The sequence below is a fragment of the Pseudogymnoascus destructans genome (genome assembly GCF_001641265.1).
Source record: "Pseudogymnoascus destructans isolate 20631-21 unplaced genomic scaffold scaffold_24, whole genome shotgun sequence".
NCBI lineage: Eukaryota > Fungi > Ascomycota > Leotiomycetes > Thelebolales > Thelebolaceae > Pseudogymnoascus > Pseudogymnoascus destructans.
Window position 1 is genome coordinate 135,129 of NW_020167543.1, and position 27,784 is coordinate 162,912.

The 27,784-nt window shown below is 48.4% G+C and overlaps 4 protein-coding genes across 4 annotated transcripts; 1 reads left to right on the plus strand and 3 right to left on the minus strand.

Annotated features, from left to right (window-relative positions):
• Positions 1-40: 40 nt before the first annotated feature.
• VC83_08297 (uncharacterized protein) lies at positions 41-617 on the minus strand (the record flags this gene model as incomplete). The annotated part of the gene is made up of 3 exons (XM_024471852.1): positions 41-77; positions 299-531; positions 579-617. The coding sequence occupies 3 exons, from the start codon at positions 615-617 to the stop codon at positions 41-43; spliced, it is 309 nt and encodes a 102-aa protein (XP_024320720.1).
• A 1,617-nt stretch (positions 618-2,234) lies between these two features.
• On the minus strand, positions 2,235-3,105 carry VC83_08298 (uncharacterized protein; the record flags this gene model as incomplete). The annotated part of the gene is made up of 2 exons (XM_024471853.1): positions 2,235-2,404; positions 2,604-3,105. The coding sequence occupies 2 exons, from the start codon at positions 3,103-3,105 to the stop codon at positions 2,235-2,237; spliced, it is 672 nt and encodes a 223-aa protein (XP_024320696.1).
• Positions 3,106-4,023: 918 nt separating this feature from the next.
• On the plus strand, positions 4,024-4,842 carry VC83_08299 (uncharacterized protein; the record flags this gene model as incomplete). Its single annotated transcript, XM_024471854.1, has 1 exon — positions 4,024-4,842. The coding sequence occupies one exon, from the start codon at positions 4,024-4,026 to the stop codon at positions 4,840-4,842; it is 819 nt and encodes a 272-aa protein (XP_024320697.1).
• Positions 4,843-24,792: 19,950 nt separating this feature from the next.
• Positions 24,793-26,709, minus strand: VC83_08300 (uncharacterized protein; the record flags this gene model as incomplete). Its single annotated transcript, XM_024471855.1, has 4 exons — positions 24,793-24,817; positions 24,855-25,069; positions 26,070-26,192; positions 26,278-26,709. The coding sequence occupies 4 exons, from the start codon at positions 26,707-26,709 to the stop codon at positions 24,793-24,795; spliced, it is 795 nt and encodes a 264-aa protein (XP_024320716.1).
• Positions 26,710-27,784: the final 1,075 nt, after the last annotated feature.

The following is a 27,784-nucleotide window of genomic DNA, read 5'->3' on the forward strand; positions in this document are numbered from 1 at the left end:
ATTGTATTGCGCAAGGTTATTCTGGTTTGCTTGATTCTGGCTATTGTATCGTCTTGGGGTCTGGGGCTGTGCCGTCGCTGTTCGAAAGTCAGCAATGTTGTTATGCTTCATAATTTTCTTGCTAAAATCAGAGTGTGAGTAGTTGCGTCAGATCGGTCCAAGATAGTGGGCATTATTCCAATCAATCACAGTTTCACGTTATATCAGATCAGGAATGTATACTTGTCATCAACTGTGATTCTTCTCGTCGACCTTGCTCTTGTCCCCGCCTGCACAGCATCCCATCAACCTCCCGTACCCTGCTCCCCACTGAGGGTCCAAGGATCGCGCCAGGTGGTCGATGGCGTACATGAGCGTGACATTGTCACTGACCATAGCCAAATCAAACGTAGACTCTTGGCACTCCTTGGCGGCCATTTCCGCGACAACGATGATGGCATCCTTGGTCATGGCGCATAGGCGTTCAGTGGCGTTGGTTTCGGTGAGGGCATATAGAGTGGTGAGGCCGTCGTCTGCTGGCAGCCCGAATTCCTGGAGTAGGTCGGCCCGAATAGTTGTCTAGTGATGCTCGGAGTGACCCTCATGGCGTTGGAAGAGTTGTCCGCCGTGGACTCCATTACGGCCTACTCTATCACGAGGATGAAATCATAGGTAATGGTAGTGTAGGGTTGTATACATAATTACCTAATTATCGTAGACACACCATTATTGTAGACCCGAAACAAGAAGCGGCATAGTATATTCCACTCGTCTCTACGATAAAATACTGATATATTTCAGCCCTCTTCCGAGCCAGGACTGCCGAAGTAGTGGCAGTAAATTTAGGGCTCTATTGAACGATGGGTACAGTTGATTTTTGGCGTGTTGCTTTGTTCGGTCGAGATGAGGATCTTTGATGTAATAGTCAGCACAAATCGACCTCACCTTAGACCAAGTCATCGAGAGCCGCAATTATGAGAGACTGACGCAAATTATGGATAATGTATTAACGACTTGGGAGGGATAGTCAAACTCACAGGTTAAGCTATTCCACCATCGACCACGAGAAAGCCGCGCCAACCCCTGATTCCACTCCGGCCACTGCCACACAAACATACCACCCACACCCACGTTGCCGATACCACCGCCGGGTATATGAGCACCACAGACACACCGCGAAAGGGGTCATCACACACAATGACGTCCGCATCAAAGCCCTGTTTCCTCATCCAACGCTGCATCCTCCCGACTGAGCCCAATTCGTTGCGCCTGGGGCAAGGGAAGGACGACTGGCAACCCCATCGTCTGACCGGCCAGTACACAGGGAATTCGCTTTCTCACGCACCAGGCACAGGCTGTTGTGGGGTGTGTATTGGGTCCATTTCTCGTAATACCGTACCTGAACGCACGCCGGTTCACACACGAAACCGTGTCTTCGACAGTGGGCCGCGCCCAGGGCGGCTCCGACAATTCTCCCTCCCTAAATCTAGCCTCCCACATTGGTTTCATCCTTTCGTTGTACTACTGAGGTGGGCACGTCTGATCTAGTCCTGAGGGATTCATGGACGCATCGTCCGCCGACGAAGAAGACAAAATCGTTCTCGTTCTCCTGCATGTTATCATTGAAGCCGTCCATGATCTCGTCATCCTCAGATTATTGTTCGAGATGTTCACGACGTCAGTACGCTCTTGTGTGGCAGTGAATGTTGCCTGCTGCTCGTCTGTGGCGGTGTTCGAAAACTGCTCCAGAGTGGCAGATCTCGAGTCCCGGTCGTCTGGCGCCACATCATCCAGACTTTGCCTCGGTCGCTAGTTCTCTCTCTCATTGCCCGGGTTACTCGTTAACCTGCAGCTGAAGGTCTCTGGTGTTGCTTCTCTGTTTGTCGTGGATGCGTTTTGATGTCTCCTTGCATGTCTTTTAGCCTTTTCTCATTAGCCTCTCTTATTGACTTCTCTTGTTCCGCGTGACTGTCAATTTCTTGTTTGAGTATTAACACGCGCTCCCGTTGCCGTTCACAGTTGCCCCTTGCAGCTTGTGAGGCTTCACGCGCATTGTTCAAGGGATTCTCACAACGCCACCGCCTCTTCGGCATTGACGGCCAGACTATTTATCCGGACAACATCCTCGTCCACCCGACTTTCCAATGTGCCAATGGTGGAACGAAGAGCATCGAACTCGGCATTGTGTTCGACAATCAGAGTCTCGTATGACTTTATTGTACCATGGAGTTTACCCATGTCCTTTCCGAGTCTGCCTATTTCGCTGCTTGGACGTTGGCCTTGGGTCTGTTCCCATCTGCCACAGTTCGTATCTTGTTAATTTCGTTCTGTAATTTGTCGTTATCGGTCGACATGAGGCATATTTCGCTTTCTTGCTCGACAATTTGCTGTTGGTTCTCATTTGCCGTGGCCTTTAGTTCTTTCACTGAGTTTCAGAGCGAATTGTTGTCGTTCAATATCCTCTTGTCTCGATTGGCGAATAGTCGCGCGCAGATGTGACTTCCCTGTTGAGTCTAGCGACATCTTTATTCTGATCCTCAAGCGCCAAATGTTGTAGCGCTATAGTCTCCTGTTGTTTGGTGATTCTTGTTGTATAATGACGTTTTGGTCCCGAAGATTGTTACAGATCTTCTTCACATTTGTAATTTCCCAATCATGGGCACCCAAGGTAGACTTGTTAGATACAATTGTCTCGCCAAGATCTGCGACCTCCATAGTGAGACTGTCGTTACTTGCAGGGAGACGTTGAATTTCCTCCTTGAGCTCTACGAGCTCCTTGTTTTGGACTTCGTAGTCCGACAGACGAGATGCGGCAATGCGTCTCGATTCACCATTTTCGTCATGTAAGGAGTCGATGGTTGATTTGGCTTCGGCGATTTTGGCCTCGAGTTCCTTGATAGTATTCATGTATGAACCCTGTTCCTTGGTATGCGATTCGATGGTAGTAGTGAATTTTGCATGCTCTTCTTCCAATGTGTCCACGGCCAGCTGGTGTGACTCAATGATACCCTTCTGCAGAGCAACTTCTTTGTAAAGATCTTCAACTGATGCCTTAGCTGTCGTCAAACCTTCTTCGATGTCAATCTTTTCGCCTTTGGAGTCTGGTGACAATCCGTCGAAGCTCATTCGCCTCGTTTGTCGAGCGACCTTGCTCTTTTTTTGTCTTAATCCGTTGTAAATGAATAGAGAACAACGTTTTGTTGCTGGAGCCCCGAGAGTTCGCCATCAAGAACATTTTTTTCATTTTGGAGCTTTGTGATGCTTCATTGGAGCCCCGTTATTCTGTCCGCCAGTTGATCCTGCTCCTGTTTCGAATTGATCCTTTGTTCCTGACAGTCTGAGTCAACCATTTCTTTTTGTCACCGCAGCTTCTTTCGGGCAAGCGAAGTTAACTGACCCTGTTCTGCCCACTCACAGTTCACCGTCGTTGTCCTCTTCCTCTCTTCCGACATACTTCACCTCCTCCGAAATGTTAAATCGATTCATATCACCTTGAAGCCTCAGTAGCCACTTACGGATGAACTTCTTTTTAATACCGAGAAATCTGTGAGTGCTCTCTCTATCCCTTTCCGATTCACAAGAGTTCTTCGTCATCAAGTTCACATCGTTCCGACTTGGACTGTCAATAGCAGGACCTCACCGCATCAACCAGGCTGTTTAAGCATCGTAAGTCCGTTCCGCTCGCTTTGGTGAACGCCGATTTGTTATATTCACTTTATACTGACTCGAGATTTTCCAGGAAGCTCTCGCGCCATGAGCTGTCGTGCCAAACCCTTTTCGCGGATACTACGTCTGGTATATTTTACCATCCCTTTCCACCCGTTTTGACGGGCACGAGCCATTCGAATTCACCTGTACAGGAGACCTCGACCGCGGTTGGTGACGATTTTGCTTGGTTACAATTATTCGGCGCCTAAACACTGATTGACAACAATTGTTTTTCCGCATTGTGAGTCTATCTTGCTTATTTTGATGTGCACAAACTTCTCATTGATACATTATACTGACTCGGGTTAATGTAGATCCTCGGCCAACACGGACAAGATGGGTAACGACGTTGATGCCCAGCCTGGGAGGAGTACAGAATCACTAGGTAGAGCAGTCCGGTACCGAAAATCGGCCATTAAGAAGATGATTAGTGATTTCCTACCAGAAGATCGAGCAATCATGGATGCCTATTTGGAGAAGTATGAATCGGAGGCACGACTACGAAAGAACAAGTCCATGAAACAGCGAGAGTACAACTCGATGCCGTTAGTGGCTGGTACCGCAACTGTCCCCTCCGCAGTGCCAGACCATCAGGCAGAGATTGGTGGAAGTAGCGCGGCCGGCGCCCCCGAGGCAAACGATGGACACGCCGATGCCCCTGGAACGAGCGAACAATCGACACTGGAGTCAGGCGTTCAAGGCATGCTTGCTGTTCCTGCTACATTCAACAAAGTTGGTGGTAGTCCTACAGCCCCCGACGGGACTAGATCACCTGTCAGCCGCTCAGAATTGGTCTCGGGCGAACTTGTCGAGGACAACCTCGGCGCGCAGGACACAACTCTTACAAAGGACATACAAAAGGAATCTAGTTCGACGACGACTTGTTCCGTGCCACGAACCCCCTTTCGGAATAGCAGCGAGAATAATATCCAGTCAGCTTCAAGGCCAATACTAGACAAAAATCTCAATTCGTTATCTTTGCATCTCCAGGCAGCGAATGATCTAATGGGAACAATCGCAGACGACAAACACCCTATCCTACAACTGCGGCTAGGTAGTGATGCAAAACGAGCCATTACCGCGGCCGTGAAAGAGACGATTGATGACAACATGACAGTTGTGAAAATGAGACACACGAGCCTAAATTCCAGCTGAACTCGGTCTTGAAATGGAAAAGAACTTGCCAGATGAGTTCAACCACAAGGAACATATCGAGCGGGAGAAGCTCGAGAACCCTAACCACTACAGTGGCCTCTTGGAGAGAATGTACGGGGAAGATTGCAATCCAGTCACGGGGACTGCCAACACCAGGAATAGAAGAAAAAGGCGGGAAGAAAAGGACCGGCCTCCAGATGGAGAGCGTGCTTGGAATTAAGAACAGTGTGGCCAATAGTCCAAACAGTTCAGTTCAGTTCAGTTTAGAGGGTCAAACTGAACTGAACTGAACTGTCGAGATCTCAAACTGAACTGATAACATTTGGCTTGAACGGACTGATAAACGGACTGATAAACTGATAAACTAATAGTTTGTACACGTGATTCCATATGGTAAACACCAATAACTTTAACATGCAATAACTCAATAGTCAACACCTCAAATAACTTAAAACCAGTTCAAATTGCAGTCCATGATCTGCCGGATACAGCTAGACTAGTATGGCTGAAGTAGAACTGATCTATCAATGACCAACAGGTCAGAAGGCACTTCAAGATCATCCACATATGGTATGCTCCCCCGGCACAACCACGACTTGCAACACTCAATCGCCTGAATAGACTCGATGCCTAGCTGATTCCTGCGGTCAGTAAGAGTGATTTTACAGGCTGAAAAGAGACGCTCCGGCTCTGCTGACATTGCTGGAATCGACAACATATCCAAGGCCATGCGGCTAAGGTTTGGGTAGGTTAGTCGTTGTGTTGGTTCCAACCACCAAGACCGTGGGTCCCTGACTTCTGGAAGTGTTGGGGCTTGTAAATACTTTGCATATTCATCGCTTTCAAGGCCGGTTTGTTGCTTCCGCTGAATATATTGTGTAAAGGCATTAGAGACCCCAGAACTTGCTGACTCTGTTGCCTGGGATGCTTGTGTAGGCACTGAAACTGCAGTCGACTTGTAATCTGACTCCCAGAACTCCTGCATCTTTGCCTTACAATCGGCATGCCATTCCTTCTGCCAGCTACTTTCAATATAATCCCATTTCCATTGTGGACATAATACTAAGGCTGCAATATAAACAGGAGATCTGTCAGTGAGGGTGTAGTACATATCCAACTTGGCCCACCCTGAGTTGCAGCAAGGACTCATAAAAGGATCCTCAGCATATACTCGCTTAGCGTCTTTAAACTGCTCAAGCAGAAAGTCCATTGATAGCAGTACTTTATCGATTGTGTCACCACGAGCTTCTGTAGAAAGTGTGGCATGGTGAAAAGACAGGAGAAAGTCGTGAAGCTTTTGAAGCTCAACCCAGTCCTGCTCTGACAATAAGTCGCAGTCGTTTTCTTTATATTGATGACAATAGAGATTGACAGGCGTTTTGAGAATTATAGCAGTGCTGATCATTTTATACCAAGAGTTTCACTGTGTCGAGTTGTCCCGTGCAAGGTTACGGCCTCCGCTAAGCTCTTGAAATCTAGCGATCCGTTGCGGGCTCCTTTGTATATGAACTACAATGTTATATAGCATGCCAAGTGGCCCTTTCTTTCTCCACCGTGCCATTTCAGCTTCTGTGGGGAGCGACAATAGCTTTGTATTGTTCTCTTCTGCAAGAGCTTCATCCTCAGTTTGAAAGAGAAAGGCTTGGGCTGCCAGATTGATGATGTGGCCATTGCACCGAAGCCTGTGAGAAAGTGGGTTGTAGTAGATTTTGTATTGATCCAAGAGCACTGTAAAATGAGTTAACTAAAGTCTAAAACATGAGAATGATTTATACAGACTCTCAGATAAAGACACCATCATTGTATCATTATTGTCTGCATTGTCCATTACAAAGTATCCAACCTTTGAAGCAATCCCATAGTCATTAATGACCTGCATAATGATCTGTGCTTGATTCTCTGCTAAACTCATTCTTAGTTAAACAACGATTAGAGCATTTCAAAGTACTAACCTGAATGTTTTCCCTCTATCTCCTTTAAGGCAAGTACAGAATGTGTCAACTCCCCATTTTCACTGATATAATGCGCAATCATTCAAGAATCGCTAGGGAATTAGGGGAGGACCAAAGATTTACAGTAAAGTGGACTTTGGAGAGTGCCAATTGGACCTTCTGTTGTATCCATAGTCGCTCATTTTCATACATACGGAGCGTCCACGCTTGTATTGACATATGCGAATCAGGAAGCCAAACATCCACTTCTGGATTAAGGTAATGAAGAAACACCCTAAATTCCTCTCAGATAACTGCTTGTAGTGATTTTTTCGCTACAAGCAGTTATCCACCGCACGTAAAGGTGCTCTAGTACTGCAGGATCCATTGTATGCTCCATATCTGGTTCTTCAGCTAGGTGTTACGATTACAGCTTACAGCTTGTACAGTTATTATGGTTGTTATAGGCATAAGGGGATTACGGGTGCAGCCTTAGCCACCAAGGCTACAACCGCTAAGCGGACAACTGTATATTACAAGGAATAGCCTCACCTTCCTTCCTTCTTCTTCTTCTCTCTTTAGATTCAATCTAGCTTACTTTACCCGGACTGGCACCATGACCTCCATGACCATCGTAACATAAGATTGAATCCCACCTTTCTTTTGCTCTCTGAGCCTGAACCTTGATACTGAAATTTGAATTCCCTTCTTTGGAAACCCTACAACAATATCCTAAAGTTGATTCCAGAACACCACAGAACACACCAGAACACCACAGAACACCACAGCCTTCATAGATCAGACCTTTCACAACGCTCCCTCAACAAGGAATATAGCTGTGAGGGAAGTGCGCTCCTCTCGAGTGGCTCCTACAGTCGACAAACTGCGCAATAGGGCCTTTGGCAATACGAGTCTGATCTACTGAATACAAAAACTGAAAGAATAGCAAAGCTGCTATGGCACACATGGCCAAAGAAAAAGCCAAAATGGCTGACCAAAACCCAGAAGATTATGAGTCTATAAATGAGAAAACAACCTTAGCATATGAGTCTGAGAAGAGAGATGAACTTCAAGATGACTTGCTCGAAGCCCAAGAAGATTTCAAGAGGTTGGGCAAAACAGCTCAAGAAAGACACCAGTCTATACTACCAAACGGCCACCAGATGAGGACTTGGAATGTCAACACCTACACTGAATTCCAAAAGCTGTCACCTAGCAGCCAAGACTACGCCTGGTCAATGTTAAAAGCCATTATGAAGGACTACCTCATTGTCGGTCAAGCTTCTGATGCTACTATTGCAGAGCGAAACAGCTCCAAGAAGAAATTCAAGACAAGGATGAAAAGATTACTGAACTGCAAGGCATTCAAAAATATCTTGAGAATACAGCTTGTAAGGATGCCTTCTCGTCTCTCATTCTAGGGAGTAGACTCCGGGTAGCCGCGGGGTCACGTGTGATCATTTGGGTGGCCTAACCGAGTCGGAACTGAGTCGGATGGGTTTCGGATACTTGAGAAAATCGACTGACAGGGGTTCCCCATCATCTTTTTTGTATCCTTCGTAGTAGACCTATAGGATAGCATCCGTTTAGCCTCTGACTCGCACTCTCATATGCTATTACTGTGAGCTGGGTGCCCTGTGTCATTACATTATACAAAAAAGATCACGCCTGCCGGGGACGGCCGTACTTAAATAATATCCCACACCGGAACGACTCAGGAGAACTACCGTTACACCATCGACTACGACTCGGTGATGTTTCGGAGGAGAGACCTGACGACTTCAAATAGCCGTGATTCCAGAGATCTCACGGACAGCCAGTGGATCAGGGTTTAATTCTTCAGAACAAGCTGGTAAAGTCGCCGACGCGTTGGCGCCAAATAGGATACGAGATCCTTAAGAACTCCCTCATAGCACAGAGGAAATTGTGGACAAGAGCGTTGATAGCTATGAGCTACCGGAAGTCAAGCTCTTTCGTATCGGTACTGATACACACCCGAGGCCATATGTCGAAAAAGCCGACATCAAACATACCCCAAGACAACGACGGTCAACTGCCCAGAATGACTACCAGACAAACCACCGCTGCAGCTACGACCGCTGGGCCATCCGAAGACATCCCGAGTCGAATGGACCACCTCGAAGCACAGATACAGGAGGTCAAGGATCTACTAGTTATCCTGTCGGCATCTCAGACCAGAATCCCGTCCACACCGCCGGTGGACGCCCCCATACCCACAGTCGAAGTTACGGAGCAACGAACGCCTCGTACACGAAACACCCCCGAGACAGTTCAATTGCCACCTCTTCGGAACACTCGTTCTCCCTCAATTCCAGGGTCATCACGAATGCACACCGAGGACCCTCCGAATCGCTATAAGAAATCAACCATCTCTGAGAAAATCCTTCCTCTCAGCGATGGGGTAGAACATACCTTCTTACAATGGAGCGCTTCGATTCGGGACCGACTCGTAGTCAATGAGGACCACTATCTTACTGACGTCTCGAGAAGAGCGTTGATATGGGGAACACGACCAGCCTGGCAAAGACCTACCTAGAGCCCCAATACCTGTCCGCTACGCATGGGTTCCGCAGTGCTGAGGAGATGATGGATCTTCTAGGTTCATACTACCTCACAGGCAACGAGACGGAGCAGGCCAGGAACCTCTTCGACGACCTGCAAATGGGAGAGAAAGGGCATGCTAGCGAAACCTTCCCAGAGTTCAAGGCTCGTTTCCAAAGTGCAGCTATCACAGGACAAGTCTCCGAGTCGGAATGGTTTCGGTACATGTGGAACAAGTAGACTCCTCAATTCCGCAGCCGCATCGCGATCATCAAAAACCAATGGAAGGGAGAATACCAGACCATGGTACGAGAACTTACCGCCTTCGACCAGGAACGGCGCCGGAACAACGAATTGAATCCGCTACCCGCTCTCGCAAGGACGTCCACACGTATCACAGATACGGCAAAGGCGTCATCAGCGTCGAAGCCGACTCGAGCCACATCCACTCTGTTCACCCGAACCGCGTTCCTCCCCAAGCCAGCCATACCAGAACGTCTGAGAACTGCAGTCCCTGCGCCCTCAGGAAACTGTTTCAAGTGTGGCAAGCCCGGCCATTTCCAGGACAAATGCCCCCTTAACGCTACTATCAAGGAAATGGACCGTAACGACCCTGAGACAGAAGAACAATGGCAAGAAGCTGTGGAACTTCAATCGGATGCGTCCCTCGAGGAAAACGACGAAGCCTAGGAGAAGGCTCTTTGTGACGTGTGAGTCACAGTGGGAAGCGGGGTAGGCTGCCATGTGACGGGGCTAATGGATAGTTGAGCTATCCACAAACTATCCTGAATATCTAGCTATCCGCCAACTATCCAGATTACCCATGAGGCACGACGCCACTATATAAGTAGATAGTATTTCCTTAGATAGGAGCTTCGTGCTCAACTCAATATAGTATTCTTTACAATACTGTAACGTGTTACTTGGAAAGCCTGTGTCTAATCCCCTGCCTCCTCTGTCAAGTCAACCTTACGCAAGAAACCTCTGTGTCTTCTATCATTTAGAAGTCAGCGTTACACTTTGAGCACCACTTCCACGAGGTACCAGCTTACACACAAAGCAACATGGCTGGAGACGATACTGGATCAAATGTTGGATTGAAGGGGAAGGCTGCTACTGAACCTACCATCGAAGCCCCACAGGCTCACCCTTCAGACAAGTTGAAGATTGCATTCCCAGACACCTTTCATGGGGATCGCAAGAAGCTTAAGAGCTTCATCATCCAGACAGAGCTATGGATGGCGTTTAACGCCAAACACTTCAACAAAGAAGTGGAACAGGTCCTATGGGCTGTGGCACTCTTTCGAGGACCAGCCTCAGAATGGATCTCTAACTACCTCGCCGACTACATGAACCATCGAACACCCGACGGAAAATGCAACACCTTAGCTAGCCAAGGAACGAAGGAAATTTTTGTATCCTGGAACGGATTCCTCAAAACGCTTAAGGCAAACTTCGGAGACATTGATGAACGACGAAATGCAGTCAGGGCACTCCAGGCTCTCAAGCAGAGAGGGTCAGCAGTTGCATACACCGCTGAGTTTCAACAGCATGCAACACTCACCAACTGGGGAGACGAGGCTATCTGTGACCAATTCTACGCAGGTCTGAAAGACCATGTGAAGGACGAAATCTCAAGGTCTGACAAACCAGATGACCTTAGAGAGATGATTGAATTGGCTCAGAAGATTGACAATCGTCACTACGAACGGCAACTCGAGAAGAAAGGGGGACCACCTAGTCAACACTGGACTCAGAAGAGAGGACAAACAAAGAGTCATTGGCCCCAACCTATGGAACTTGACGCTACTTTCAAGCCTAATGGCAAACCCCACAATCCCAACAAGGAGCGACAGTTCCAAGAACGGCTCTGTTTCAACTGCAATAAGCCTGGACACATAGCGCGAAACTGCAGACAGTCAAAGAAAGGGAATGGAGGACAAAAGTATGGCAAACAGCTTAATGCTACTTGGCAAGGTCAAGGCGGGTGCAAGCCCCCACGAGGACAGCTATGTGCCACGTTAAAAGGAAAAGAGAACTGGAGTATTACTACTCAGGATCTCGAGGAATTCCACTTGTCAAACAGAGAAGACAAGAACGATGACAAGGAGCTCACTAGTTCTCAAAAGCAATGGTTACAAGCATTTGAGAAGACAGCAAGTAAGACTCTCTTCAAGGAACAACTGCCAGGAGCAGTAAGAACCTTCAAGGAAGCCATGCTTCAGGAGACGGTCGATCAAAGAATTCCTGTGCCCAAGCCACCAATGAGCTGGCAGGACACTACACAATACTGGGAGGTTGCAGTTCGCACAGTGAGGTGCCGACCGGAATACCCTCACCAGCAGGAAAGCATCCCAAGAGAAGAAAAGGGAACACGAGTGTTAGAAGCACACGAACGCCTACGCCGTGAAGCAGAACGAAGAAGAGAAGGGACACCACTTCTACGACCATTAGAATATGGTGAACATGATGGATTTTCCTCAGACGGTTATTCCTCAGACGATTCAAAAAACTAGGAGTCCTCGGCAGTAGGCCACTGGCGAGCGACACAGAGAGGCCTAGTACAAACCAGCTATGCGCCACAATGGGCGGCATGCAGCTATATGTGGTTGCTAAGATACAACAGCAACACCTCCGAGCTATGATAGACTCAGGAGCAACGGGCAACTTTATGACAAAGAAAGTAGCAGACACACACGGTTTCAGGATGCAGCTGAAGACCGATCCATACCCATTAATGGTTGTAGATGGAGAGCCCATCTCAACTAACAATGGAATGGTGACCCACGAGACGGTCCCATTAGAAATGGTCATGCTACGCGGACACAAGGAAACGATACAGTTTGATATCGTGCACATGGACAATCATGCATGCATACTTGGTGTACCGTGGCTCAAGAAACACAACCCCCAGATCGACTGGCGGAATGAGAAAGTTGTGATGAGCCAATGCGCATGTGAACAACGAACGGACATGCCGCAGAAGGAGAAAACCTCCAAAGACCGGAAGGAGTTATGTGCGACCACCGAGTCTGATGACCCAGCCCAGGCATCCTCACTGAAGCAAATACCAGTGGAGTATAAGGAATACGAGCAGTTATTCCAGGAAGGCCCTAACGAAGAGGCGCTTCCTAAGCACCAACCATGGGATCATGAGATACCTATCATGGAAGGAAAGAGTCCACCGTTCGGACCAATATATCAGATGTCAGCAGCAGAGCTGGACATACTGAAGGAATACATTGACGAGAACCTCGCAAAATGGTTCATTCGACCATCGACATCACCAGCAGGAAGTCCAATACTATTTGTGCCAAAGAAGGACAAGAAGCTAAGACTCTGCATGGACTATCGAGGAATGAATAATGTCACTATCAAAGATAGATATGCCTTACCTTTGATAAGCGAACTACACGATCGGTTCCAGGGAGCCAAGATATTTACCAAGCTGGACCTCAGAGGCGCCTATAACCTGATTCGAATCAAGAAAGGGGATGAGTGGAAAACAGCATTCCGCACCCGCTATGGCTTGTTCAAATACTTGGTTATGCCCTTTGGTCTAACAAATGCACCAGCATCCATGCAGAGGCTCATGAATGCAGCTCTCCATGAATACTTGGATGTGTTTGTTATCGTCTACCTAGACGATATCTTAGTCTACTCAGGAGACCCAACGGAACACATTGGTCATGTTCAGAAGGTATTACAGAAGTTAAAGGAGCATCGGTTACTCCTCAAGCCAGAAAAATGCGAATTCCACAAGGATCAAGTAGAATTCTTAGGCTACATTGTCGGAACGCATGGCATCAAAATGGACCAAGCAAAGGTCACAGCAGTGTTGGAATGGCCAACACCAACCACGGTCAAAGAAGTACAAGCCTTCTTAGGCTTTGCCAACTTCTACCGGAGGTTTATTATGGGATATTCCAAGGTAGCTCAACCACTTACAGAGCTTACAAGGAAAGACCTTATGTTCGAATGGACAAGCAAGGCAGAGGCTGCTTTTCAGGAACTTAAGACGAAGTTCACAGAAGCACCTATCCTAGTCACATTCGACCCTGCAAAGAGGATTGTCTTAGAGACAGACTCCTCTGACTTCGCGATTGGAGCCTGTCTAAGTCAGCCAGACAAAGACAAGAAGCTTAAGCCAGTTGCATATTACTCTAGAAAACTGTCACCTGCAGAGCTCAACTATGACATCCACGACAAGGAGCTGATAGCTATTGTCGTTGCTTTTGAGCAATGGCGAGTATATCTTAAAGGATCGACCTACCCAGTACAGGTATGGACGGATCACAAGAATCTCATATACTTCACCACAACCAAGGTTTTAAACCGCAGACAAGTCCGATGGGCAGAGACACTCGCAGCCTACAACTTCACGATTACATATCGCAAGGGCTCTGAGAATGCAAGAGCCGATGCTCTTAGCAGAAGGACTGACTACATCGGCCCTAAAGAGGAAAGACCTAGAGCCATATTGAAGAAAACAGATGCAGGAATGCAATACAACGAGTTGCTAGCCACGATTGCCACTGTGGAGAACTCGGAGTTGGAAGAAAGACTCAAGAAAGCTTATGCAACAGATGAATGTGCAAAGCGAGTCTTAATAAAAACCGAAGGCGACTTCGCCATCGATGAACAAGGATTGATCCGATTCAAAGGATTAGTGTATGTCCCAAACAAAATGAGACGCCCGCTAGTGCAAGAACAACACTCGCTACCAGCACACGGCCATCAGGGAGTAACATGCACCTTCGAACGAATCACCCAACACTACTACTTCCCAGGTATGAGGAAGCAGGTGGAAACGGTAGTAAGAGAGTGCGACATTTGCAGCAAATCCAAAACCAATAGGCACTTGCCATATGGACAGCTGAAATCGACTCCAGTACCAACAGGAGCATGGAAATCTATAGCTTTGGACTTCATTGTCAAGCTACCACCCTCTCGGGACCCGTTAACAGGAGTAGTATTTGACGCTATCCTGGTTATTACGGAAAGACTCACGAAATATGGAATATTTGTGCCATATTTAGAAGCTAGCGATGCTGAAGCACTCGCATACACCTTCCTTCGAGTCATATTAGCCGATCACGGATTACTGGAAGAAATCATCTCAGACAGAGACAAGCTTTTTACTTCGAAATTTTGGAAATCTTTAATGGCACTTTTGGGAACAAATCATAAGCTATCAACAGCTTTCCATCCCCAAACAGACGGTCAAACAGAAAGACTGAATCAAACCCTTGAACAATACCTACGGAGTTATGTCAACCACCAACAAGACAATTGGGTTCAGATATTACCCATCGCACAGTTCGCATATAACAGCGCGATGACCGAAGCAACAAAAGTCTCACCGTTCTTTGCCAATTACGGCTATCAGCCAGAGGCATATAGACAACCACGACCGGATGAATCAAGAGCAGAACAAGCTATGATCGCTGTGGAACAACTCAAATCGTTCCATGAACAACTCGCGACAGACATCCAATTCTTAAATGAACGATCTGCCGCGTATGCAAACAAGAAGCGCAGTATGGAACCTGCCTTCAAGGAGGGGGATAAAGTATACCTACTCCGGAAACATATCAAAATGAAACGACCAAGTACAAAGTTGGACTTCAAGAAATTGGGACCATTCAAAATATTGAACAAAGTCAGCTCAGTTAATTACAGACTGCAGCTACCCAAGAAGTCTAGACTACACCCGGTATTTCATGTCTCACTACTGGAACCAGCAAGAGGAAATACCCCAATTGCGACAGATACAAAACTTCAACCAGAGAATGAGATTGTTGAATACGAAGTCGAGGCGATCCTAGACAGAAGGTTAGTAGGACGCAAAGAAGAGTTTTTGATAAAATGGAAAGGTTATGAACCTACGGACAATTCATGGGAAACGGTCAGAAACCTTAGCTGTCCAGAGCTACTGGAGACGTTTCGCCGTCGACACCCAAGCGATCAAAGAAGCCAGGAGACAGGGCCACGAAAAGGTCCTGGTCAGGGGCAGCACCCTCGGAAACGGCAGTAGAAGGGCTGTGCAAGAGAGTCCCTTTGACCTCTGCCTCCCTACACTCCTTCTCCTCTGCTTCATCCAATTCGTCCAAAGATTTCAGACCACGACGCAGCATCTCAACACCGTGGGTTTTGAGAGCCTTCTGCTGTTTGCGAAGACGCATGCGACGGGCATATGCTTCTTGAGCGCAGAGGTGAGCCTCTCGCTCCTGAGATGTCGCCGCTTCCTCTTCTACCTCAAGACGCTCTTCTTCTTTTCAAAGCTTCTCCCAATCAGTTGGAGAAGGGGCGCAAGCGTTGCATTTGGAATTGCGACGAGTACATTCACTACAACGATGACTACCAGCAACAACGATACAGAATCGATTGTTGTGAAGACAGCTGGAACATGGCGACATTAGGTTGCCGTTCTTTTCAATACGGTCTGCAAGAAGATGACGTTCTTTGATTTTTATGTGTCTACTAGAAGACATGGTAAGCAGCGCAACCTGCTCGACAATTAAGTGGGCATCACCCTACTTAAGTAAGCGATTCCTTAATCAGCAAGACCTAAGGGACTAGGCCTTTTGGAGGAGGACCTAGTGTTACGGCTATAGTAACATGATGTCATGGTTACAGGGCCAGGGCCTAGTAACGTAACGTGTGAGTCACAGTGGGAAGCGGGGTAGGCTGCCATGTGACGGGGCTAATGGATAGTTGCAGAAACTAGTGGATATTGGATAGTTGAGCTATCCACGAACTATCCTGAATATCTAGCTATCCGCCAACTATCCAGATTACCCATGAGGCACGACGCCACTATATAAGTAGATAGTATTTCCTTAGATAGGAGCTTCGTGCTCAACTCAATATAGTATTCTTTACAATACTGTAACGTGTTACTTGGAAAGCCTTTGTGTCTAATCCCCTGCCTCCTCTGTCAAGTCAACCTTACGCAAGAAACCTCTGTGTCTTCTATCATTTAGAAGTCAGCGTTACAGTGAGGACTAGACTTACGAGAACTCCTGGGAGGCACCCAGTTCTTAGTCGACACGACCCTGAGTATGAATGGACTCGGGGTGCAAACGAAGTCCCTAGCAGACACAGGAGCAAACGGCTACCTCGTCATTAACAAGCCTTTCGCAATACGACTGTCGAAAGCGCTTCAGAGCCCTATATGGAAACTACCCTACTCTGTACCCATACGTGGATTTCAGCGCAAAATCCAAGGCCACGTATCAGAGTATATTCGGTTACACTTAACAGTCGAAGGACGCCGAATATATAACTGCCCCTTTGTACTCCTGGACCTCGGAGCACAAGATGTGATAATTGGAAAGAAGCTTTTCAGCCGCTTCCGAATACTACTCGACTCTGCAAAGAGCCGGTTAGTATGGCCAAAGGAGTACCCGCCGACTCCTAGCTGGAGCAAGGAGATCACCTTGCCCTACCACTCATGCGAAACGTCCATTAAACATCCTGCATACCAGTCGGATGCGAATCGCCGGGATTTCGCAATCCACCGCGAAGACAGACGCCGCGCAGGCGGACGTTCAATGGAAATGAAAGTGATAACTTCCGACTACGAAGAGATCACCGATATGCCATCGAACCCACCACGAAACCAGGAGGTTTTTCCCCCACCGCAGAAAACCCTAGTACATAGGTTTACGCCCATGCATATATGCGAAATCAGTGCAAATGCTTTCCACCACGAGATGATGCGAAACGACTCCGAGTTTTTTCAGACTAGCATCTACGAAATCGATCAGATCATTCATGAAAAGGAGTTGGTAGAGGACGAAGAAACGCTCCGCCTCATCCAGCAGAAGCTTCCGCATATGCACCGGAGGTACACCGATGTCTTTTCGAAGTTGGAATCGGATCGAATTCCCCCCCACCGCATATACGACCACAAGATACAGCTCGAAGCCCCTTTACCAAACGCTTTCTCCCCGTTATATCGACAGGGCACCGAAGAGCTTAAGGCTACCAAGCAATACCTGCTGGAAAACCTGGAAAAGGGATTCATCGTCAACAGCAACAGCCCCTTCGCGTCCCCTATCCTATTCGTAAAGAAAGCGGATGGCAAATTAAGATTTTGCATCGATTACCGGAAGTTAAATGGTCTCACCCGGAACGATCCCTACCCCATCCCGCATATCGACGAACTACTAGGACGGGTGTCAAAAGCAAAAATCTTCACTAAGCTAGATATCAGACAAGCCTTCCATCGTATACGGATGCACCCCGACTCGGAAGAGTACACGACCTTTCGGACTCGCTATGGATCCTATAAGTGCAAAGTGCTGCCATTTGGACTGACGAACGGTCCCGCAACCTATCAGCGGTATATGAATGACGTCCTGATGCAATACTTAGACGACTTCTGTACCGCGTACTTAGACGACATCCTAATCTATTCAGAGGACCCTACGGAACACATAGACCATGTGCATAAGGTCCTACAGCGTCTCCGAGAAGCTGGACTCCAAGCCGATTTGACCAAATGCGAGTTCAACGTCACCAGGACAAAATACTTGGGTTATGTTCTCACTACCTCCGGTGTTGAAGCGGACTCTGACAAAATCGAACCCCTTCGTAACTGGATCCGACCGACCACTGTTACGGGTGTTAAGTCCTACCTAGGATTCTGTGGCTTCTATAGACAATTCATTCGTAATTTTGGCAAAATAGCAAAGCCCCTCCACCATCACTAGTCCCTCAGAGCCGTTCCGGTGGACAGATGAATGTGAGGATGTGTTCGAGGAATTGCAACGACAACTTTTAGCGGTACAGGCACTTCACCACTTCAACCCCGAATTGCCTACGAAGCTGGAGACTGACTCCTCTGATGGAGTGGTAGCTGGTGTCCTGTCTCAAGAACACCCTGACAAGCGATGGTACCCCATAAGCCATCGCTTGTCAGTCATGTCCTATCTGGACATGAGATCAATTGGGAGATCCACGACAAGGAACTATTCGCAATAGTAAAGGCCTTCGGAAAATGGAGGCCTGAGTTGGCTTCAGTGCGCCACCGAGTCGACGTGTACACTGACCACCGTTCGCTGGAATATTTCATGTCTACCAAGGTTCTCACCGCGAAGCAGGTTCGATGGATGGAGCTACTCTCCGACTTCAACTTCTGCATTACGTACACTGTGGGCAAAAATAACCAGAAGGCTGATATTCTGAGCCGAGTAAACCGGCCTGTCTGAGCATATTTCATGTTAAATTATGATGGATATCTGCATTGAGACCAGGACTTGGTAACGCAGCAGAAAGTCAAACTTGATAGTAGGGCGAGGGTATTGTTAGGTCCAAGCCGCCTACACCCCCGAATCAGCACTGAACTCGCCGAGAGCTACATAGCATCCATTAATTCGATGGACACCCCCAAGCCCCAGGTGCCCTTCAATTTAATAGAGGCGCTATGTGCGGACAATCGGAAGTCATTCACCGAGACTCGCGCGAAACAACCCCTACCGGACGGATTCGCAATGAACGACCAGCTCCTCCTGTACAAAGGCCGCCTATGTGTGAATCACCACACTGACCTATGTACGAAACTGATCCGGGAAGCGCACGATCAAGTGTCGTCAGCACATCCAAGTGGCAGGAAAACCTACCAATTGCTCGCCCCAAAGTATCATTGGGTCGGGATGGAAGCGGACTGTTTGCGGTATGTACGAAACTGCGTGACATGCCGGCTTTCTCACACCAATGTCACTAAGCAACAAGGATTTCTACACCCACTACCCGTACCCGAATACCCTATGCAACACCTCACCATGGACTTCAAGGAGTTCCCAAGGGACAAGCATGGATACGATAGCATCTTAGTGTTTATGGACCGACTCGGAAAGAGTTCAGTGACAATACCTTGCTACAAAACCACAACTGCCCGCCAGATGGCGCAATTGTTCATCGAATGGATATACCGATTCAGACACACTCCGGAGTCGATTGTAAGCGACCGCGGACCCCAATTCGTATCATCCTTTTGGCAAGAGTTCTGTCGAATTATCGGCGTTAAGGTTAAGCTGTTGACTGCCTATCATAAGCAGACTGACGGGCAGATGGAAATCATGAACCGATACATCGATCAGAGACTGAGGCCCTTCGTTCCCATTATCAGGATAACTGGAGTGAACTCATCCCCATAATGGACCGCGTGCAAATGACACTCCCCCACGCATCCATTGGCATGACCCCCTACCGACTCAAGTACGGAACCGATCCGCGTACGAGTTGGGATTGGAACACTCCGAAAAGCACCAACCCCCGGGAGACCCTAAACCAAGAGGAAGCCAAGGCGGTGGCAGACCGAATGCATACCGCATGGGTCCACGCAAAGGAAAACATGGCAAAGGCACAAGAGGAAATGTCTAAGCACGCGAATCGACACCGAAGGGCCATCGACTGGGACGTAGGAGATAGAGTGTATCTATCGACCAAAAATTTGAAAAACTCTCGTCCTAGCCGCAAGCTGGGCCAACAATGGGTCGGACCATATATGGTGTTGGAACGGATTGGGCACGCATTTCGATTGGAACTACCTACCAGTTTGCAAATACACGATGTGTTCTCACCAGACGTACTCATGAAGGATCCGAACAATCCCCTACCTGGTCAGGATCCGCCTGAGCCTAGCAGTGAAGTGATAGACGGCGTAGAGGAATGGGAAGTGGGAAAGATCCTCGCCGTAAGGCTCCACCGGAAGCAACTACAGGGTTAGTTGGGTCGGATACGATCCGGACCCGGAGTGGTACCCAGCGTCAAACTTCATGAACTCTCCCCAGAAACTCAGAGAGTTTCATACGGAATACCCAGATTTACCAGGTCCACCTCAAAAACTACTCGGAGGGGTTACGGCAGGGGAGACAGGAAAGGAACAAAACTACGATCACGGAGGGAAAGACAAAGCGGAAGAAACAGAGTCGTTGCTGTCTGTGACTCTAAACTAAAATACCCTCCGAGCCAGGGTGCACTCACCACTGTAACCCTTGCGGGAGCCACCCTTCCCAAACGTCTCACCGGCGTCGCAATAAGCGGCTACCACCATGAGAGACGAAGGGTCAAAGTCACCCCACGCGAAGGGCCAGGCCCGAGTCCCCTCCGACACGAGGTCTTCCCCCACCTAGGCCCCATAGGCCGCCCCAACTTCCCCATCCTCCCCCTCCCTCCTTCCATCACCCCGAGTCGGAGCGACCGCGGGAGCGGCAGCGGTGGGCAGTTTGCCCACAGCAGCCACCAACTCCCCCAAGAGAGCAGGAACGCTCTCCTGTTCCGTCCGGAGACGGCGCAGCGACGACCGAATTTGCTGCCCAGAGTCAGCATCAGAACCACACCGAGTCACGAGGGGAAGGGGGTCTACTCACGGCCAGCCCCAACTCGAGGGCAGCCCGAGTGGCGCGTGCCTCCTCGTAGAGGTCACGCTCCGCCTCGGAGCGGAACTTTGGCATGCTCTGGGCGGCCAGGAGGGCCACCCAATTGGCCTCGGTGGCGGCGGCGACGACGTCGGTGGGGATGAGGGGGGTGGCCTCTTCGGCGGCCAGGAGGGCCGCAAACTCTTCCCCAAGGAACCAGGGCAGCTTTCACCAAAGTCAGCAACGGCCAACCAAACCAAACTCCGAACCCCACAAGAAAACCTACCGGGACGCAAGGCGAGTGCTGCGACGTGCAGTACCCACACTTTGAACTGGTCGAGGACCAGACGCAGTCATGGGACTGGATCCCACGGGCTTTGGCCCGAAGGCAGCGCAAACAGAGCACACGGAAGGCGACAGTAAGAGCCCCAGAGGGGGTGGGAACCGGCATCTTCAAAGTTCTTTGGATTGGAGGATACTATACAATCTATCAGTATCATAAACAAATGGACGGGGAGGGGCCACTTACCGGTCTCGGGCGGGAGGGTTTCTGGCGTTGTTGTTGTAAGGTAAAAACAAGAGGAAGTGGGTGAAGCGGAATACTCAAATGTTGGCTTACAACAATGAACGCCGAATCGGGTTAGCGTGGCCACTTCTTCTTTCACGTTTTACGAAAATTCTACTCAAACGGGTAGCGGACACCTTCCGGTACTGTTTCGGACCCCAAGAAAGAACGTGAGATCCAACAAAAGCGAACTCCAGTTTCGCATGCCACACGGACCCTAACGCGATACCACCTCGGGATGACTACGGTGGCAAACAAAGCACCTTCCCGATGCGCACGACAAACGAAGTTGTTCCGGACGCAATTACCAGCCAACATTATGATAACAAGAAACGCTCCGTTCACGGAGACGATACGGAGATGATTCGGAGACGTTGCGGACAGGATACTAGCCGCGTGCATTGCGGACATGATACTAGCTGCGTGCCTTGCGGACAAAGCACTCTCTCAGGAGGGGGGTAGTGTAAGGATGCCTTCTCGTCTCTCATTCTAGGGAGTAGACTCCGGGTAGCCGCGGGGTCACGTGTGATCATTTGGGTGGCCTAACCGAGTTGGAACCGAGTCGGATGGGTTTCGGATACTTGAGAAAATCGACTGACGGGGGTTCCCCATCATCTTTTTTGTATCCTTCGTAGTAGACCTATAGGATAGCATCCATTTAGCCTCCGACTCGCACTCTCATATGCTATTACTGTGAGCTGGGTGCCCTGTGTCATTACACAGCTCCTATTCGAAATGCAGCACCTCGCCAGTCTGCTCACATTCCGGATCCTCCTATTCTTACGGATGGGATTGAACCAGCTTTTGAAGACTGGGTTGTGAAGATCCGACTTAAGCTGGAAGCCAACATCAACCACTTCCCAAATGACAAGATGCAGATGAGTTATCTTTAAAGCAGACTAGGAGGACTTACAGTTCGCCATGTGAACCCAAGGCTTTACATTACCTCAACCAAACATGCTTCAGTCAGCAGAAGAAATCCTCCAACTCCTCGAGAAAGTGTTTAGCGACCCCGATAGGAGACACACCACACAAACTGAGTACCGCAAGCTATACCAGGGCAAGAATACCTTCACAACATTCTGGGCTGAATTTCAGAGACTCACAGCAGAGCTGGATTACTCAGAGGAGACCTTGCTCGACAATGTCCGATTCAAGATCAACCAAAGCCTACAGAAAGCCTTAGTTGCTGAAGTAGGAACTACTACCCTACATGAATTCGCGAAGAAATGCATGCTTGTGGACCAAAACCTACAGAGAATTCAAGAAAAGGAGAAGAGAATGAAGCCACAGCTGTTCGCCTACCAGAAGCAGAGTGGCCAAAGCCCTACTGCTAATACTGCTGTTGAAATAGTAGCACTACAGAAGAAGCTCTACCGCCCTCCCCACCAAGATCCTGAGAAAGAATCGCTTATGAAGCTTGGCAAATGCTTCCATTGCCATGGAAGTGGTCATCGCACTCGCGACTGCCCACAGAAGCAGAAAGTTAGAGTCAATGAGATCTCTACTACAGAAGAGCATGCTCAATATGAGTCCGGAAATGAATAGCCTCTAGAGAAGACGTCACTAGAGGTTCTACAGCAAGAATTGCCTCCTCTGCCTCATCATTGTCCCATTTTGACTATGACACTCCGTTCCTAGCTACCTGCAGAATAGGAAGAAATCAAATTGTCATGCAAGCCTTAATGGATAGCAGTGCAACAGCTGGAAGCTTTGTGAATGCTGTTGACGCAAAACGAATTTGTGAAATTGAAAACATCTCTCCTATCAAACTTATAAAACCAAAGAACATGAAGGATTTAATGGAGCTGCTGCACCTATAGTCACACATGCTATATACCCTCAACTACAAATTGGAGACCACGTTGAAAGTCTATGCCCTCTATTCATTACTACTCTTGGGAAACACTCTATCATTCTTGGGAAAGCTTGGATGAAGCAGCATGGAGTAATGCTTGACATGGTAAATGACCAAGTCATCTTCACAAAAGGTCATTGTCAGCACACTACACCAACAAATACTCAAGAAACTACATGTCCCCAAGTTGATAGCAAAATTCAAGAACCGGTCTCCCAACCTCTACAGCTGAACCATTGCAGCATTGCAATGATTGGAGCTGCACCATTTAATATCCTTCGAAAACAGAAAGGAGCAGAAGAATTTCCAGTTTCATTTAAAGACATACTAGAAAAACAAGCAAAAGAAGAAGCAATAGAGATCGACCCAAAATCAATCCTCCCACAAGAGTTCTATGATTATCTTGATGTGTTCTCAAGACAGGCAGCAGACAAGCTTCCACCTCACAGATATGCAGATCATCACATCGTCTTAGAACAAGATTCGAAATTAGGACATGCGCCCCTTTACAACATGTCAAAGGAGGAACTTGATCTTGTGAAGAAATATATTGACGACAACTTGTCGAAAGGATTTATTGAAGCTAGCAAAGCTCCCTTTGCCTCTCCTGTCCGTTTTGTCTGCAAACCAGGAGGTGGACTATGATTCTCTGTTGGTTACCGCAAGCTAAATACCATCACCAGAAAAGACTCATACCCACTACCCCTCATTGACAAAACACTGGCTCAGATCACAGTGTAATGGTGGGTGCACCAGATGTGAGAATCTAGCCACCCAAGGAAGGGATGAATTTACTAAGACAACACACTGTCTTAGAAAACAGAGCCAAAGGGTCATAGCTTAGACTATTCCACAACGCAGCAATCAGGTGTGTGATGTAGTGAAGTGGTTCAGACAAGTTGCAACAACTGTTGAGTCTGGGAACTCAGGGGTAAGTCAGGTTAACAACTCACTGACTTTTCAGAAACAAGGAGTAACAAGATGAATGCTTGGAAGCTTGGAAAAGACGTGGAAGTATGTGATAGTTGATTTACTGTATTGTCTGCTTGCCCTTTCTTAAGGAAAGGGCAATCCTATTTATGCTAAAGGAGTGTAGTTCTCTCATTTTCCAAGACTTTCCATGACTTACCAGGCTTGGTAACTGTAGTCGACGTAAGAGAATCCCATAGAACCATCTCTTAGGTTCGTAGCCTATAGGAAGTAAAAGGAGGTCCAAGGTCAGAGTACCCCTATAGACAAATTATGTCATAGACAAATTATGTCATAGACAAATTATGTCATAACTTAACCAATCTTGTGGGTAACTAAAGAGCGATGACATGTAATGAATCATAGAGGTAGGAGCTTTTAGAGCTATCGTTCATGCTCCTAGGCCTCTAGTTGGTAGAGATATGTCATGTGGTAGTATGAGTGATGTCATGTAATGAATCATAGAGAGTTGTAGAGATATGCTATGTGGTAATATCGGCCCAGTAACTAAGGAGCGATGATGTGTAATGAACCATAGATGGTTGTAGCAATCGTTGAGTAGTATTGCTCTTGTTGTTGGTGTGATAAGCCAAAATATGTATAGTGACTTGTAGGTTTGAGGAGGAGATTTCCAAGTTTGCTCTTGAGTTTGATAGCAAACTGAGTGCAACGAATGTCAGTATGACAGACGGGGGCTCACTCCGCGTTGGGCTCCAGCTGCCTATGGGGTTAGCAAACACCCAAGAAGAAGGGAAGACTTCATAGAGTTGGCGTAGGCCTCGAGCCCGGACTGGTAGGCATCGAGGACCGCGTCGACGGAGGCGTGGAACACCTGTGTGGCAGCCTTGAGGCCCTCAGTCTTCGCCTTGCCCAGCTCGACGAGAGTCTCAGCTTGGTGGAGAAGCGCCTGCTGGGGGTTGTCCACCTTGCGCACAACAACCGCAGAGGGTCCTGGCGCGACGACTCCCGTACCCTTTGCTGGTTGGTGAGCACCCTGTCATACTGACATTCGTTGCACTCAGTTTGCTATCAAACTCAAGAGCAAACTTAGAAATCTCCTCCTCAAACCCACAAGTCACCATACATATCTTGGCTTATCACACCAACAACAGAAGCAATACTACTCAACGATTGCTGCAAACTCTTCTACTACATCTGTTTATGCTACATACATCACGGCATATCATTTGGACACTCATTGAACAAGTTATTAAGAAAATCTCCTCCTTAAGGGGGTGGGCCAATACTACCACATGGCATATCTCTACCAACTAGAGGCCTAGGAACATGAACGATAGCTCTAGAAGCTTCTACAACCCTCTATGATTCATTACACGTCATCGCTCCTTAGTTACCCACAAGATTGGTTAAGTTATGACATAATTTATCTATAGGTACTCTGACCTTGGACCTCCTTTTCACTTCCTATAGGCTAGGAACCCAAGAGATGGTTCTATGGGATTCTCTTACGTTCACTACATGATTAACAAGCTAGTTGTGGGTCGCACTTGATTTCTAATACATTTACCAAGCCTGGTTAGTCATGGAAAGTCATGGAAAATGAGAGAACTACACTCCTTTGGCATAAATAGGATTGCCCTTTCCTTAAGAAAGGGCAAGCAGACAATACAGTAAATCGACTAGCACATACTTCCACGTCTTTTCCAAGCTTCCAAGCATTGATCTTGTTATTCTCTGTTTTTGAAAAGTCAGTGAGGTGCAACCTCTGACTTACCCCTGAGTTCTCAGACTCAACATTTGTTGCAACTTGTCTAAACCACTTCACCACATCATACACCTGATTGCTGCGTTGTGGAATAGTCTAAGCTACAACCCTTTGGCTCTGTTTCCTAAGACAGTGTGTTGTCTTAGTAAATTCATCCCTTCCTTGGGTGGCTAGATTCTCATATCTGGTGCACCCACCATTACACACCCTTGCCCTTGGGGGTAGGGGCCTCCTGGGCTCAGAACACGTTAGAGCAGATGCGCTGGGCCTCGCGGAGGGCAGCAAGGGCCTGGATGGTAGTGCTGGAGTTGGCCTCAAACCCAGCATCGTCGTCATCAGCCTGGCTATCCAAGAAAGCATCAGCGGCAAGCTGGAGGGCTTTCAGTTCGACGCCGAATGGGTATTAGCCTACCTAACTGTTAGTACAGCAAGGAGGGATGAAGAAGGCGCCTTACTGGGACGCATTGGTGGTTGCCCTGAAGGCAATCGCCGCACTTCCCCAAATCTCCTGGGATCCAACACAATTGTCCAGGGAAGTTGAAATAGGTGCGGGCGCACTTCACGCAGCAAGGGCGAGGGCCAGCGCGAAGGCGCCCTGCAGACTCGGGAACCACGCAGCGGGCGGCGACCTTCCACCCAAGCACGGTGCGCATCTCCTTGGGAATGTTGGTGGAAGATCTAGGGTCGTCCACTTCCTCTGGCCCATCCTCGACAGTAGGCGAACGGTAGGGTCGGATGGCGCATGGGCGTTGGGATGACACCGACCTAGATGGAGTGGGCGTAACTAGTGCCTTGGACCTAGGGGAGCCCAACATCTGGGCTGCCGTTCTCTTGCGAGTGGTGACTGCAGGAACGGGAGCTGTGGGGACCTTCTTGTGAGGCGCCATGATGGGACTGGAACGGGAAGATCTATCACTGTCAATAAACCTCTACAAGCCAGAAGGAAGGGAACAAGTACCTTGGAGATTGGATGCTTGAGCCTTGAAGGTTGAGGTGGAGTGAAGTGATCGAGACAAGGGCGAAGTAGGAAGGTTGTAGGGCGGGAGAAGGTGAATTCGCTAGTCGAGTAGGAATGGGGGGCCCCAAAACAAGGAGTGGCCGCGGCAACCAACAACAACAACAAAGGGGGGTCACGGGACCACCTAGCTTGGCGCGCGCCTCAATAACCCTCCACCTATCCTGAGCAAACAGCCCAAACAACCACGCGAAGCCTACGATCTAGCAATCGGCCTCTCCGCTCGGAATTGGGGACAATTCAACTAAAGGGGGAGGTAATTGTAAGGAAGGTGTCACGTGCCCTCACGCGAGCCCCCTTTCGGCAGGGCCCGTAGGGCTCGGTAAACTAGGGCACAGGGCGCCTGGATAAAAGGGGGCTGGAGGCCTTGGAAGAAGGACTCCAGTCAATAGTCGCTGTATATACGTAGACCTATTGTGCTTACTGAATACGAGACCTTCCTGCCTCCTGACCTGGTTCCCTGGACTCCCGTGAGACCTTGGGCTTACGCTTTACACTACCTCTAGTCCGAAGAGAGAGCCTGCCAATCCTACCATGCCATGATGCTACAGCGCATACTATCCGAAAGAGTGCTTAGCACCAAAGAAATATACCAAAATGCCACCTATAATGAGGCAATATTTACCAAAGTCTAGAACGAGAACCCTCGAGACATCCGCATCCTTCGAGGACCCCAATGCCTCCAGACAACTCCGACCAACCCCCTAGATCGCCATGATCAACCTACACCAGACCCCCCCCTACCTAGACTCCAACCAACGAGCAATGGGACGCCGATATCACATAAGTCCATACAGTCTAAATATGATTGAATTAAAAAGGGCAACGGTGGGCCCGTCTCATCCCATACTACGAGACCATCCCACCAACCCGAAACATACAAAGAGAAGAGTGATGGAATGACAGTTCGACTCTGTCAAGGAGCTCCTGGTGGCATCATACCTCTC